Source organism: Taudactylus pleione, unplaced genomic scaffold (genome assembly GCF_031769625.1).
Source record: "Taudactylus pleione unplaced genomic scaffold, aTauple2 ptg000110l, whole genome shotgun sequence".
NCBI classification, from domain to species: Eukaryota; Metazoa; Chordata; class Amphibia; order Anura; family Myobatrachidae; genus Taudactylus; species Taudactylus pleione.
The window spans coordinates 883772-898077 of record NW_028284512.1 but is presented as its reverse complement, the minus strand read 5'-3'; the positions used below and the strand labels follow the sequence as shown (position 1 = coordinate 898077).

General features: G+C 41.4%; 1 protein-coding gene across 1 annotated transcript in view; it reads left to right on the top strand.

Annotated features, from left to right (window-relative positions):
- Positions 1 to 14306, top strand: part of NR5A1 (nuclear receptor subfamily 5 group A member 1) — a 184826-nt gene that overhangs the window by 94558 nt on the left and 75962 nt on the right. The window contains exon 5 of the mRNA XM_088471140.1: positions 1495 to 1614. Coding sequence (XP_088327266.1) covers positions 1495 to 1614 — 120 coding nt within the window. The remainder of the gene's footprint in view (positions 1 to 1494; positions 1615 to 14306) is intronic.

Here is a 14306-nt window from a genome sequence, read left to right as displayed (position 1 = left end):
GTCAACAAACACATAATCAAGATGCATGTGGAGATCGTGGGGTGGAGAGTAATGAGCGTAGCCTCTTGCTGAAGGATATAAAGTTCTCCATACATCATATAGATCGTTATGAGGCATATATGATTGTAAGAGCTTAGATGATTCAACATGGTTAGAGAAAGCAAGACCTGGGTGGGATCTATCAAGTGTAGGGTCTAAGGTAGCATTAAAGTCAACCCCTATAATATTGAAATAGCGAGGGAGTTGGGAGAGTTGATTAAAAAAGGTGGAAAAAAGGGAACCCTGATGCAAAACGGGGGGCATATACTGAGGCGAGTATAGTCGGGTCTGGTTATAAATGCCTGAGAGAATAATGAAGCGACCATGAATAGTAATAGGAGGATCTCTATGTAACATGATTTCTGTGCCTCTGCATTTGGCTAACATATTAGAATAGAAAACATGGGAGTAGTGTTTGCAGCATTATGATGTCCGGTTTGCGACAGTTAAAAAATTGAATGGCCATAGCTCTTTTGGTAGGTGAATTGAGGCCATTAGCATTGAACAAGGGAAAGCGACCAAATAGGAAAGGATAGGTGTCATTTAGACACTCCTTTCGGTAGGAGGCATGGCTGTGAGATAATATTAAACAGAATAGGATAGTGACGGTCATTTGAAGGAAGAAACACTGGAGGCTAGAGACAACCGGTGGAGAACAAAATACCAGCCCCAGTTGGGATCCCCACTGTTTGGGATTCCGGCATCAGTATTACGTCTGCTGGGAAGACATCCGGCGGCATTACATACCGATTCCGTGAAGACATGTGATGCTTTTATCTAATCTGCAGACTTCTTCCAGTGGAGGTGAGTGCTGCCCTGAAGATTCAGGTAGTTTGCACCGGAGGGGTCTGAATATAGGAGACCGGCGTTGCAGCAGTCAAGCCGCATGGACCCGACAGCCTGCGGCGGGAGCTGATGGGGCCGATTCGGAGCTGGGAGGTCGGACGGGAGTACCTGTCAGACACCGCCTCCAAAGGCAACATCGGTGTAGGTAGTTGGCAGATCCAAGTGATTTTGTGGTGTCAGTCGTTCGGTGTGCTCCGGTAATTGAGGTCGCGGCTCCGGCTGGTTGGTAGTCCCAGGATCACAGACATGTCCGGTGAGGCCGAGGTCAGGAGTGATCTATGCCCCAAGTCACGGAGGGTCACCTACTAGACCAAATTCTGTAGAAGGTGGTAGCAGGGAGGGACCCAGACCGGCAGAAGAGGGTCCGATACAGGAGCTCCCCCCAAACATGTCCTGCTGGTTCAGCAGCCAAGCCACGCCCCCAGACACAATGTTCTTATCATATTATATATTATTTTATTGTAACATTCAAATTATAGCTATAATCATTGTAGTCCTGATTATATGGTAATGAAATAGCCGAAAAATTGCAAATAATTAAAAAAAACACATTTTGCTATGATATGAAAAATTGCATGAATATTCATTATTTATATATTTCTTTCCCAGGTCAGTGACCAAATGATATTGCTGCAGAATTGCTGGAGTGAACTGTTGGTGTTTGATCATATCTATAGACAAATGCCACACAGCAAAGAGAACAGCATCTTACTAGTGACTGGACAGGAGGTAAGCTATATTTTACATGCTACATGGATACTGTATAGATGTACAGTATCATTTCCCTGTGCTTGTGAGCGCTGGTATAAAACCACACAATTTACAATAAACTTTAATTGAATAAAATACTCCATAAACTTTCGAGGGGAACAAAAAAAAACATAAAAACATTAAACCCCAATTCAAAAGAAAATAATGTTCTACTTTAAGTGTTTATTATGACCTGTTTTGGTCAGCTATTTATTTTTATTTATAGCTATAAAGTGTAAACTTTTTGTGCAGCACTATAGAATCTTCTCTTCGAGGAGAATAGCCTTTAGAGAATGTGACTGCAGTATACACTAAGGGCTATATTTACTAAAGTGTGGGTTTTTACAAGTGGAGATATTGCCCATAGCAACCAATCAGATTCTACTTAACATTTATCTAGCACCTTCTAGAAAATAATAGCTAGCATGTGTTTGGTTGCTATGGGCAACATCTCCACTTCTACCTGCACTTTAGTAAATACTGTATACCCCTAAATCTGTGTCCTAACGGAGCTCAAGTAGGACAGAATATCCCATGGGAGCATAAGGGCTTATTTAGTTTATAGTTAGTGCACATACTGTAAGTGGTGCAAAGTGCAAAATGTGTAACTCCACCAGCTTTCATCGGGAACAATACTTACTCTATAAGTAGTTACTTCATGGACTTCACCCACCAAAGATGATTGCACATCACTGCACAAATGAAACGGTCATACTGACAGAGCCACTCAGGGTGGCAGGCTGAAGAGTTGACATGGTTGCCAGTCCGTGTTATCTGAAGAAGCTCTCAGATCTAATTCCATGGGAGGACTTCATACTCTGGCCCATGGACAGCTCCACATTGTCTCCAAGGTTTCTCTGCTCCTTTATAAATATGAATCCAGAGGTTATATTTACTAAGAATTGTGGCTGGCTCAGATTGCATTCTTGTGCAAGTGTCCCCTGATTTTCAAACACAGCGTTTTGATAAAGGCAAACATGGGTGTAAAAACACAATTCTCTCTGTAAAACACAGCCAAACACACAAATAGAAGTCAATAGACCAACGACTCACCTCGCAATTACATTCCTTAGAGAGGAATACAACATGGGGATTTGCTAAGAATCGTGTTTGCAAAAACAATCAAACAAGCACCAAACTCAGGCCAAAATAGAAGACTCAAATAGACCACCTCCACAGCAGCGTGTTCTGCAAAAGCACTGCATAGATCAGTGTGATTACGTCCGTGGGTAATAACAGGAAGAAGCCACCGGCTGTAACATCCGGGACTATTCAATTAGCCTCCCAAATTTACCCAATGTTAACGTGTTAATGCTCGTTAAATGTATGTTAACGGGCATCAACACACAGAATCCATGAAAAGAACGCAGATTAGTCCGTTAACTAGCTTTTATCACCCGATAACTGCAGAGTAAGGGCAGATTTATTTTCGGGTCTCAGTAGACTAAAAAAAAACATTCCCAATAAGTGGGGCTAATTGTATAGCAGCCAGCATTCAATTAGCACACTTTAATTTCAGGGGCTAATTCAATTAGATTAGATTGAATTTTAAATATAACAAACATCCACCACACTTAAATCACTTACACAGCATTGGACCTGCATAGGGAGAAAGAAAAGCAGCATAGAGAGAAAGACAAGCAGTATAGAGAGAAAGACAAGCAGCATAGAGAGAAAAACAAGCAGCATAGGGAAAAAGACAATGAGCTTAGGGAGAAAGACAATGAGTGTAGGGAGAAAGACAAGCAGCATAGAGAGAAAAACAAGCAGCATAGGGAAAAAGACAATGAGCTTAGGGAGAAAGACAATGAGTGTAGGGAGAAAGACAAGCAGCATAGAGAGAAAAACAAGCAGCATAGAGAGAAAAACAAGCAGCATAGGGAAAAAGACAATGAGCTTAGGGAGAAAGACAATGAGCATAGAGAGAAAGTAAATGTGCATAGGGAGAAAGTAAATGCGCATAGGGAGAAAGTCAATGAGCATAGGGAGAAAGTCAATGAGCATAGGGAGAAAGACAATGAGCATAGAGAGAAAGTCAATGAGCATAGGGAGAAAGTAAATGCGCATAGGGAGAAAGACAATAAGCATAGGGAGAAAGATAATGAGTATAGAGAGAAAGACAATAAGTTTAGGGAGAAAGACAATAAGCATACGGAGATAGTCAATGAGCATTGGTCAGAAAGACAAGTAGCATAGGGAAAAAGACAATGAGCATAGGGAGAAAGACAATGAGCATAGGTAGAAAGACAATGAGCATAGGGAGAAAGACAATGAGCATAGGGAGAGAGTCAATAGGGAGAAAGACAATGAGCATAGGGAGAAAGACAATGAGCATAGAGAGAAAGTAAGTGTGCATAGGGAGAAAGTAAATGCGCATAGGGAGAAAGTCAATGAGCATAGGGAGAAAGACAATCAGCATAGGGAGAAAGTCAATGAGCATAGGGAGAAAGTAAATGCGCATAGGGAGAAAGTCAATGAGCATAGGGAGAAAGACAATGAGCATAGAGAGAAAGTCAATGAGCATAGGGAGAAAGTAAATGCGCATAGGGAGAAAGACAATAAGCATAGGGAGAAAGATAATGAGTATAGAGAGAAAGACAATAAGATTAGGGAGAAAGACAATAAGCATACGGAGATAATCAATGAGCATTGGTCAGAAAGACAAGTAGCATAGGGAAAAAGACAATGAGCATAGGGAGAAAGACAATGAGCATAGGTGGAAAGACAATGAGCATAGGGGTAAAAACAAGCAGCATAGGGAGAAAGACAATGAGCACAGGGAGAAAGACAATGATCTTAGGGAGAAAGACAATGAGCATAGGGAGAGAGTCAATAGGGAGAAAGACAATGAGCATAGGGAGAAAGACAATGATCTTAGGGAGAAAGACAAGCAGCATAAGGAGAAAAACAAGCAGCCTAAGGAGGAAAACAATGAGATAAGGGAGAAAGACAATGAGCTTAGGGAGAAAGACAATGAGCATAGGGAGAAAGACAATGAGCATAGGGAGAAAGACAATGATCTTAGGGAGAAAGACAATGAGCTTAGGGAGAGAGTCAATGAACATAGGGAGAAAGACAATGAGCATAGGGAGAGAGTCAGTGAACATAGGGAGAAAGACAATGATCTTAGGGAGAAAGACAATGAGCTTAGGGAGAGAGTCAATGAACATAGGGAGAAAGACAATGAGCATAGGGAGAAAGACAATGAGCACAGGGAGAAAGACAATGATCTTAGGGAGAAAGACAATGAGCATGGGGAGAAATGGAAGCAGCCTAAGGAGAAAGACAATGAGCTTAGGGAGAAAGACATACAGCATAGGGAGAAAGTCAATGAGCATAGGGAGAAAGACAATTATCTTAGTGAGTAAGACAATGAGCTTAGGGAAAGAGACAATGAGCATAGGGAGAAAGAAAAGCAGCATAGGGAGAAAGACAATGAGCATAGGGAGAAAGACAATGATCTTAGGGAGAAAGACAATGAGCATGGGGAGAAAAGGAAGCAGCCTAAGGAGAAAGACAATGAGTTTAGGGAGAAAGACATACAGCATAGGGAGAAAGTCAATGAGCATAGGGAGAAAGACAATTATCTTAGTGAGTAAGACAATAAGCTTAGGGAGAAAGACATACAGCATAGAGAGAAAGTCAATGAGCATAGGGAGGAAGACAATTATCTTAGTGAGTAAGACAATGAGCTTAGGGAAAGAGTCAATGAGCATAGGGAGAAAGAAAAGCAGCATAGGAAGAAAGACAATGAGCATAGGGAGAAAGATAAGGAGCATAGAGAGAAAGATAAGCAGCAAAGGGAGAAAGACAATGAGCATAGGGAGAAAGACAATGAGCTTAGGGAGAAAGACAAACAGCATAGGGACAAAAACAATGAACACAGGGAGAAAGACAATTATCTTAGTGAGAAAGACAATGAGCACAGGGAGAAAGACAATGAGTTTAGGGAGAAAGACAATGAGCATAGAGAGAAAGACAATGAGCACAGGGAGAAAGACAATGAGCATAGAGAGAAAGACAATGAGCATAGGCAGAAAAAAAAAACCATTGGGAGAAAAACAAGCAGCATAGGGAGAAAAACAATGATCTTAGGGAGAAAGACAATGAGCTTAGGTAGAAAGTCAATGAGCATAGGGAGAAAAAGAAGCAGCCTAAGGAGAAAGTAAACGAGCATAGGGAGTAAGACAATGAGAATAGGGAGAGAGACAATGAGCATATGGAGAAAGACAATGAGCATAGAGAGAAAGACAATTAGCATAGGGAAAAAAACAAGCAGCATAGGGAGAAAAACAATGATCTTAGGGAGAAAGACAATGAGCTTAGGGAGAAAGTCTATAAGCATAGGAAGAAAAATAAGTAGCCTAAGGAGAAAGACAATGAGATTAGGGAGAAAGACAAACAGCATAGGGAGAAAGTCAATGAGCACAGGGAGAAAGACAAGCAGCATAGTCAGAAACACAGTGAGCATAGGGAGAAAAAGAAGCAGCCTAAGGAGGAAAACAATGAGCTTAGGGAGAAAGTAAATGATAATAGGGAGAAAGACAATGAGCATAGGGAGAAAGACAATGAGCATTGGGAGAAAAATAAACAGCCTAAGGAGAAAGACAATGAGCATAGGGAGAAAAACAATGATCTTAGGGAGAAAGGCAATGAGCACAGGGCGAAAGTCAATGAGCATAGGGAGAAAGACAATGAGCATAGGGAGAAAGACAATGAGCATAGGGAGAAAAATAAACAGCCTAAGGAGAAAGACAATGAGCATAGGGAGAAAAACAATGATCTTAGGGAGAAAGTCAATGAGCATAGGGAGAAAGTCAATGAGCATAGGGAGAAAAACAATGATTTTAGGGAGAAAGACAATGAGCATAGGGAGAAAAAAAGGAGCATAGGGAGAAAGACAAGCAGCATAGAGAGAAAGACAAGCAGCATAGGGAAAAAGACAATGAGCATAGGGAAAAAGACAATGAGCATAGAGAGAAAGACAATGAGCATAGGGAGAAAGTCAATGAGCATAGGGATAAAGACAAGCAGCATAGAGAGAAAGACAATGAGCATAGAGAGAAAGATAAGCAGCATAGGAAGAAAGACAATGAGCATAGGGAGAAAGTCAATGAGCATTGGTCTGAAAGACAAGCAGCATAGGGAAAAAGACAATGAGCATAGGGAGAAAGTCAATGAGCACAGGGAGAAAGACAATGAGTTTAGGGAGAAAGACAATGAGCATAGAGAGAAAGACAATGAGCACAGGGAGAAAGACAATGAGTTTAGGGAGAAAGATAATGAGCATAGAGAGAAAGACAATGAGCATAGGCAGAAAAAGAAGCAGCCTAAGGAGAAAGTAAACGAGCATAGGGAGTAAGACAATGAGAATAGGGAGAAAGACAATTAGCATAGGGAAAAAACAATCAGCATAGGGAGAAAAACAATGATCTTAGGGAGAAAGACAATGAGCTTAGGGAGAAAGTCTATAAGCATAGGAAGAAAAATAAGTAGCCTAAGGAGAAAGACAATGAGCTTAGGGAGAAAGACAAACAGCATAGGGAGAAAGTCAATGAGCACAGGGAGAAAGACAAGCAGCATAGTCAGAAACACAGTGAGCATAGGGAGAAAAAGAAGCAGCCTAAGGAGGAAAACAATGAGCTTAGGGAGAAAATAAATGAGAATAGGGAGAAAGACAATGAGCATAGGGAGAAAGACAATGAGCATAGGGAGAAAAATAAACAGCCTAAGGAGAAAGACAAAGAGCATAGGGAGAAAAACAATGATCTTAGTGAGAAAGTCAATGAGCATAGGGAGAAAGTCAATGAGCATAGGGAGAAAGTCAATGAGCATAGGGAGAAAGACAATGAGCATAGGGAGAAAAATAAAAAGCCTAAGGAGAAAGACAATGAGCATAGGGAGAAAAACAATGATCTTTGGGAGAAAGTCAATGAGCATAGGGAGAAAGTCAATGAGCATAGGGAGAAAAACAATGATCTTAGGGAGAAAGACAATGAGCATAGGGAGAAAAAAGGGAGCATAGGGAGAAAGACAAGCAGCATAGAGAGAAAGACAAGCAGCATAGGGAAAAAGACAATGAGCATAGGGAAAAAGACAATGAGCATAGAGAGAAAGACAATGAGCATAGGGAGAAAGTCAATGAGCATAGGGAGAAAGACAAGCAGCATAGAGAGAAAGACAATGAGCATAGAGAGAAAGATAAGCAGCATAGGAAGAAAGACAATGAGCATAGGGAGAAAGTCAATGAGCATTGGTCAGAAAGACAAGCAGCATAGGGAAAAAGACAATGAGCATAGGGAGAAAGTCAATGAGCATAAGGAGAAAGTCAATGAGCACAGGGAGAAAGATAATGAGCATAGGGAGAAATAAAAGGAGCATAGTCAGAAACACAATGAGCATAGGGAGAAAGTCAATGAGCATAGTCAGATACACAATGAGCATAGGGAGAAAAAGAAGCACCCTAAGGAGGAAAACAATGATCATAGGGAGAAAGACAATGAGCATAGGGAGAAAGACATTGATCTTAAGGAGAAAGACAATGAGCTTAGGGGGAGAGTCAATGAACATAGGGAGAAAGACAATGAGCATAGGGAGAAAAGGAAGCAGCCTATGGAGAAACACAATGAGCTTAGGAAGATAGACAAAAAGCATAGGGAGAAAGTCAATGAGCATAGGGAGAAAGATAATGAGCATAGGGAGAAAGAAAAGGAGCATAGTAAGAAACACAATGAGCATAGGGAGAAAAAGAAGCAGCCTAAGGAGGAAAACAATGAGCTAAGGGAGAAAGTAAATGAGCACAGGGAGAAAGACATTGATCTTAGGAAGAAAGACAATGAGCTTAGGGAGAGAGTCAATGAGCATAGGGAGAAAAAGAAGCAGCCTAAGGAGAAAGACAATGAGCATAGGGAGAAAAATAATGATCTTAGGGAGAAAGTCAATGAGCATAGGGAGAAAGTCAATGAGCACAGGGAGAAACATAATGAGCATAGAGAGAAAGACAATGAGCATAGGGAGAAAAACAAGGAGCAAAGGGAGAAAGACAAGCAGCATAGGGAAAAAGACAATGAGCATAGAGAGAAAGACAATGAGCATAGGGAGAAAGTCAATGAGCATAGGGAAAAAGACAAGCAGCATAGGGAGAAAGTCAATGAGCATAGAGAGAAAGACAGTGAGCATAGGGAGAAAGTCAATGAGTATAGAGAGAAAGATAAGCAGCATAGGAAGAAAGACAATGAGCATAGGGATAAAGTCAATGAGCATTGGTCAGAAAGACAAGCAGCATAGGGAAAAAGACAATGAGCACAGGGAGAAAGACAATGGGCATAAGAAGAAAGTCAATGACCACAGGGAGAAAAACAAGCAGCATAGGTAGAAAAACAATGATCTTAGGGAGAAAGACAATGAGCTTAGGTAGAAAGTCAATGAGCATAGGGAGAAAAAGAAGCAGCCTAAAGAGAAAGTAAACGAGCATAGGGAGTAAGACAATGAGAATAGGGAGAGAGACAATGAGCATATGGAGAAAGACAATGAGCATAGAGAGAAAGACAATTAGCATAGGGAAAAAAACAAGCAGCATAGGGAGAAAAACAATGATCTTAGGGAGAAAGACAATGAGCTTAGGGAGAAAGTCTAATAGCATAGGAAGAAAAATAAGTAGCCTAAGGAGAAAGACAATGAGCTTAGGGAGAAAGACAAACAGCATAGGGAGAAAGTCAATGAGCACAGGGAGAAAGACAAGCAGCATAGTCAGAAACACAGTGAGCATAGGGAGAAAAAGAAGCAGCCTAAGAAAGAAAACAATGAGCTTAGGGAGAAAGTAAATGATAATAGGGAGAAAGACAATGAGCATAGGGAGAAAGACAATGAGCATTGGGAGAAAAATAAACAGCCTAAGGAGAAAGACAATGAGCATAGGGAGAAAAACAATGATCTTAGGGAGAAAGGCAATGAGCACAGGGCGAAAGTCAATGAGCATAGGGAGAAAGACAATGAGCATAGGGAGAAAGACAATGAGCATAGGGAGAAAAAAATGAGCATAGGGAGAAAGACAAGCAGCATAGAGAGAAAGACAAGCAGCATAGGGAAAAAGACAATGAGCATAGGGAAAAAGACAATGAGCATAGAGAGAAAGACAATGAGCATAGGGAGAAAGTCAATGAGCATAGGGATAAAGACAAGCAGCATAGAGAGAAAGACAATGAGCATAGAGAGAAAGATAAGCAGCATAGGAAGAAAGACAATGAGCATAGGGAGAAAGTCAATGAGCATTGGTCAGAAAGACAAGCAGCATAGGGAAAAAGACAATGAGCATAGGGAGAAAGTCAATGAGCACAGGGAGAAAGACAATGAGTTTAGGGAGAAAGACAATGAGCATAGAGAGAAAGACAATGAGCACAGGGAGAAAGACAATGAGTTTAGGGAGAAAGATAATGAGCATAGAGAGAAAGACAATGAGCATAGGCAGAAAAAGAAGCAGCCTAAGGAGAAAGTAAACGAGCATAGGGAGTAAGACAATGAGAATAGGGAGAGAGACAATGAGCATATGGAGAAAGACAATGAGCATAGAGAGAAAGACAATTAGCATAGGGAAAAAACAAGCAGCATAGGGAGAAAAACAATGATCTTAGGGAGAAAGACAATGAGCTTAGGGAGAAAGTCTATAAGCATAGGAAGAAAAATAAGTAGCCTAAGGAGAAAGACAATGAGCTTAGGGAGAAAGACAAACAGCATAGGGAGAAAGTCAATGAGCACAGGGAGAAAGACAAGCAGCATAGTCAGAAACACAGTGAGTTTAGGGAGGAAAAAGAAGCAGCCTAAGGAGGAAAACAATGAGCTTAGGGAGAAAGTAAATGAGAATAGGGAGAAAGACAAGGAGCATAGGGAGAAAGACAATGAGCATAGGGAGAAAAATAAACAGCCTAAGGAGAAAGACAAAGAGCATAGGGAGAAAAACAATGATCTTAGTGAGAATGTCAATGAGCATAGGGAGAAAGTCAATGAGCATAGGGAGAAAGACAATGAGCATAGGGAGAAAAATAAACAGCCTAAGGAGAAAGACAATGAGCATAGGGAGAAAAACAATGATCTTTGGGAGAAAGTCAATGAGCATAGGGAGAAAGTCAATGAGCATAGGGAGAAAAACAATGATCTTAGGGAGAAAGACAATGAGCATAGGGAGAAAAAAGGGAGCATAGGGAGAAAGACAAGCAGCATAGAGAGAAAGACAAGCAGCATAGGGAAAAAGACAATGAGCATAGGGAAAAAGACAATGAGCATAGAGAGAAAGACAATGAGCATAGGGAGAAAGTCAATGAGCATAGGGAGAAAGACAAGCAGCATAGAGAGAAAGACAATGAGTATAGAGAGAAAGATAAGCAGCATAGGAAGAAAGACAATGAGCATAGGGAGAATGTCAATGAGCATTGGTCAGAAAGACAAGCAGCATAGGGAAAAAGACAATGAGCATAGGGAGAAAGTCAATGAGCATAAGGAGAAAGTCAATGAGCACAGGGAGAAAGATAATGAGCATAGGGAGAAATAAAAGGAGCATAGTCAGAAACACAATGAGCATAGGGAGAAAGTCAATGAGCATAGTCAGAAACACAATGAGCATAGGGAGAAAATGAAGCAGCCTAAGGAGGAAAACAATGATCATAGGGAGAAAGACAATGAGCATAGGGAGAAAGACATTGATCTTAAGGAGAAAGACAATGAGCTTAGGGGGAGAGTCAATGAACATAGGGAGAAAGACAATGAGCATAGGGAGAAAAGGAAGCAGCCTATGAAGAAACACAATGAGCTTAGGAAGATAGACAAAAAGCATAGGGAGAAAGTCAATGAGCATAGGGAGAAAGATAATGAGCATAGGGAGAAAGACAAGCAGCATACGGACAAAGACAATGACCACAGGGAGAAAGACAATGAGCTTAGGGAAAGAGTCAATGAGCATAGGTAGAAAGACAATGAGAATAGAGATAAAGATAAGCAGCAAAAGGAGCAAGTCAATAAGCATAGGTAGAAAGTCAAGGAGCATAGGTAGAAAGTCAATGAGCATAGGGAGAAAGTCAAAGAGCATAGGGAGAAAGACAATGAACATAGGGAGAAGGACAATGAGCATAGGGAGAAAAACAAGGAGCATAGGGAGAAAGATAAGCAGCATAGGGAGAAAGACGATGAGCATAGGGAGAAAGACAATGAGCTTAGGGAGAAAAACAAGGAGCATAGGGAGAAAGATAAGCAGCATAGGGAGAAAGACAATGAGCATAGGGAGAAAAACAAGGAGCATAGGGAGAAAGATAAGCAGCATAGAGAGAAAGTCAATGAGCAAAGGGAGCAAGACAAGCAGCATAGTCAGAAACACAATGAGCATAGGGAGAAAAAGAAGCAGCCTAAGGAGGAAAACAAAGAGCTAAGGGTGAAAGTAAATGAGCTTAGGGAGAAAGTAAATGAGAATAGGGAGAAAGACAATGAGTATATGGAGAAAGACAATGAGTTTAGGGAGAAAGATAATGCACTTACGGAGAAAGTAAACGAGCATAGTGAGAAAGACAATGAGAATAGGGAGAGAGACAATGAGCATAGGGAGAAAGACAATGAGCATAGGGAGAAAAACAAGCAGCATAGCGAGAAAAACAATGATTTTAGGGAGAAAGACAATGAGCTTAGGGAGAAAGAGAAACATCATAGGGATAAAGTCAATGAGCACAAGGAGAAATACAATGAGCTTATGGAGAGAGTCTATGAGCATAGGGAGAAAGCCAATGAGCAAAGAGAGATAATCAATGAGCAAAGAGAGAAAGACAAGCAGCATAGTCAGAAACATAATGAGCATAGGGAGAAAAAGAAGCAGCCTAAGGAGGAAAACAATGAGCTTAGGGAGAAAGTAAATGAGCTTAGGGAGAAAGTAAATGAGAATAGGGAGAAAGACAATGAGCACAGATAGAAAGACAAGGGGCATAGGGAGAAAGACAAGCAGCATAGGAAGACAGAAAAGCAGCATAGGAAGTAAGACAATGAGCATAGGGAGAAAGTCAAAGAGCATAAAGAGAAAGATAATGAGCATAGGGAGAAATACAATGAGAATAGGGAGAGAGACAATGAGCATAGGGAGAAAGACAATGAGCATAGAGAGAAAGATAATGAGCATAGGGAGAAATACAATGAGAATAGGGAGAGAGACAATGAGCATAGGGAGAAAGACAATGAGCATAGAGAGAAAGATTATGAGCATAGGGAGAAAAACAAGCAGCATAGGGAGAAAGTCAATGAGCATAGGGAGAAAGACAAGGAGCATAGAGAGAAAGATAAGCAACAAATGGAGAAAGACAAGTAGCATAGGGAGAAAGACAATGAGCATAGAGAGAAAGATAAGCAGCAAAGGGAGAAAGTCAATGAGCATAGGGAGAAAGACAAGAAGCATAGAGAGAAAGATAAGCAGCAAAGGGAGAAATACAATAAGCATAGGGAGAAAGACAATGAGCATAGGGAGAAAGACAAGGAGCATAGGGAGAAAGACAAGGAGCATAGAGAGAAAGATAAGCAGCAAAGGGAGAAAGTCAATGAGCATAGGGAGAAAGACAAGCAGCATAGAGAGAAAGTCAATGAGCTTAGGGAGAAAGACAAGCAGCATAGGGAGAAAATCAATGGGCATAGGGAGAAAGACAATGATCTTAGGGAGAAAGACAATGAACATAGGGAGAAAGACAAGGAGCATAGGGAGAAAGACAATGATCAAAGGAAGAAAGACAAGCAGAATAGGGAGAAAGACAATGAGCATAGGTACAAAGTCAATGAGCATAGGGAGAAAGAGAAGGAGCTTAGGGAGAAAGACAAGCAGCATAGAGAGAAAGATAAGCAGCAAAGGGAGAAAGTCAGTAAGCATATGGAGAAAGACAAGCAGCATAGGAAGAAAGACAAGGAGCATAGGGAGAAAGCCAATGAGAATCGGGAGAAAGACAAGCAGCATAGTCAGAAACACAATGAGCATAGGGAGAAAAAGAAGCAGCCTAAGGAGAAAAAGAATGAGCTTAGGGAGAAAGTAAATGAGCACAGGGAGAAAGACAATGAGCATATGGAGAAAGACAATGAGCATAGGGAGAAAGACAATGAGCATTTGGAGAAAGACAAGGAGCATAGGGAGAAAGACAATGAGCATAGGGAGAAAGACAATGAGCATAGGGAGAAAGACAATGGGCTTAGGGAGAAAGATAATGGGGGTCATGAAGTTCGGTCACAAGCTCCGATGTGCTCTCAACCTGGTCAGTGTGTAGCCCTGCGCACGCACTGCGCTTGCGCAAGCCCTGGATCGAGAGAGAAACTCTCTCACTCCGGTGCTCGCTACAAAAGGGGCGGCTGTTGATATTGATCGACAGCTTGCCCCTTTTTGAAGGTGGGCCGGAGAAGGTGGTTTCCAGAATGGAGGCGTTCCTTAAGGAATGCCTACCATTTTGAGGGCGGCTGCACTGACATCATTGATGTAAGCTGGGAGCTTCCTGGGGCTTGCGAGTGCCCAGACCTAACCTTAGGGTCTTGTCGCAAGCCCCGATGGTCGCGATGGTGATCACAGCTAACCCACTGCTTAGCTTGCGATCAGGAGGCCGCACTAAAAAAAATAAGCGCCCGCATTCATTCAGAGAAAGCGATCGCTTCTTGCGACTGCCTCTGAATGA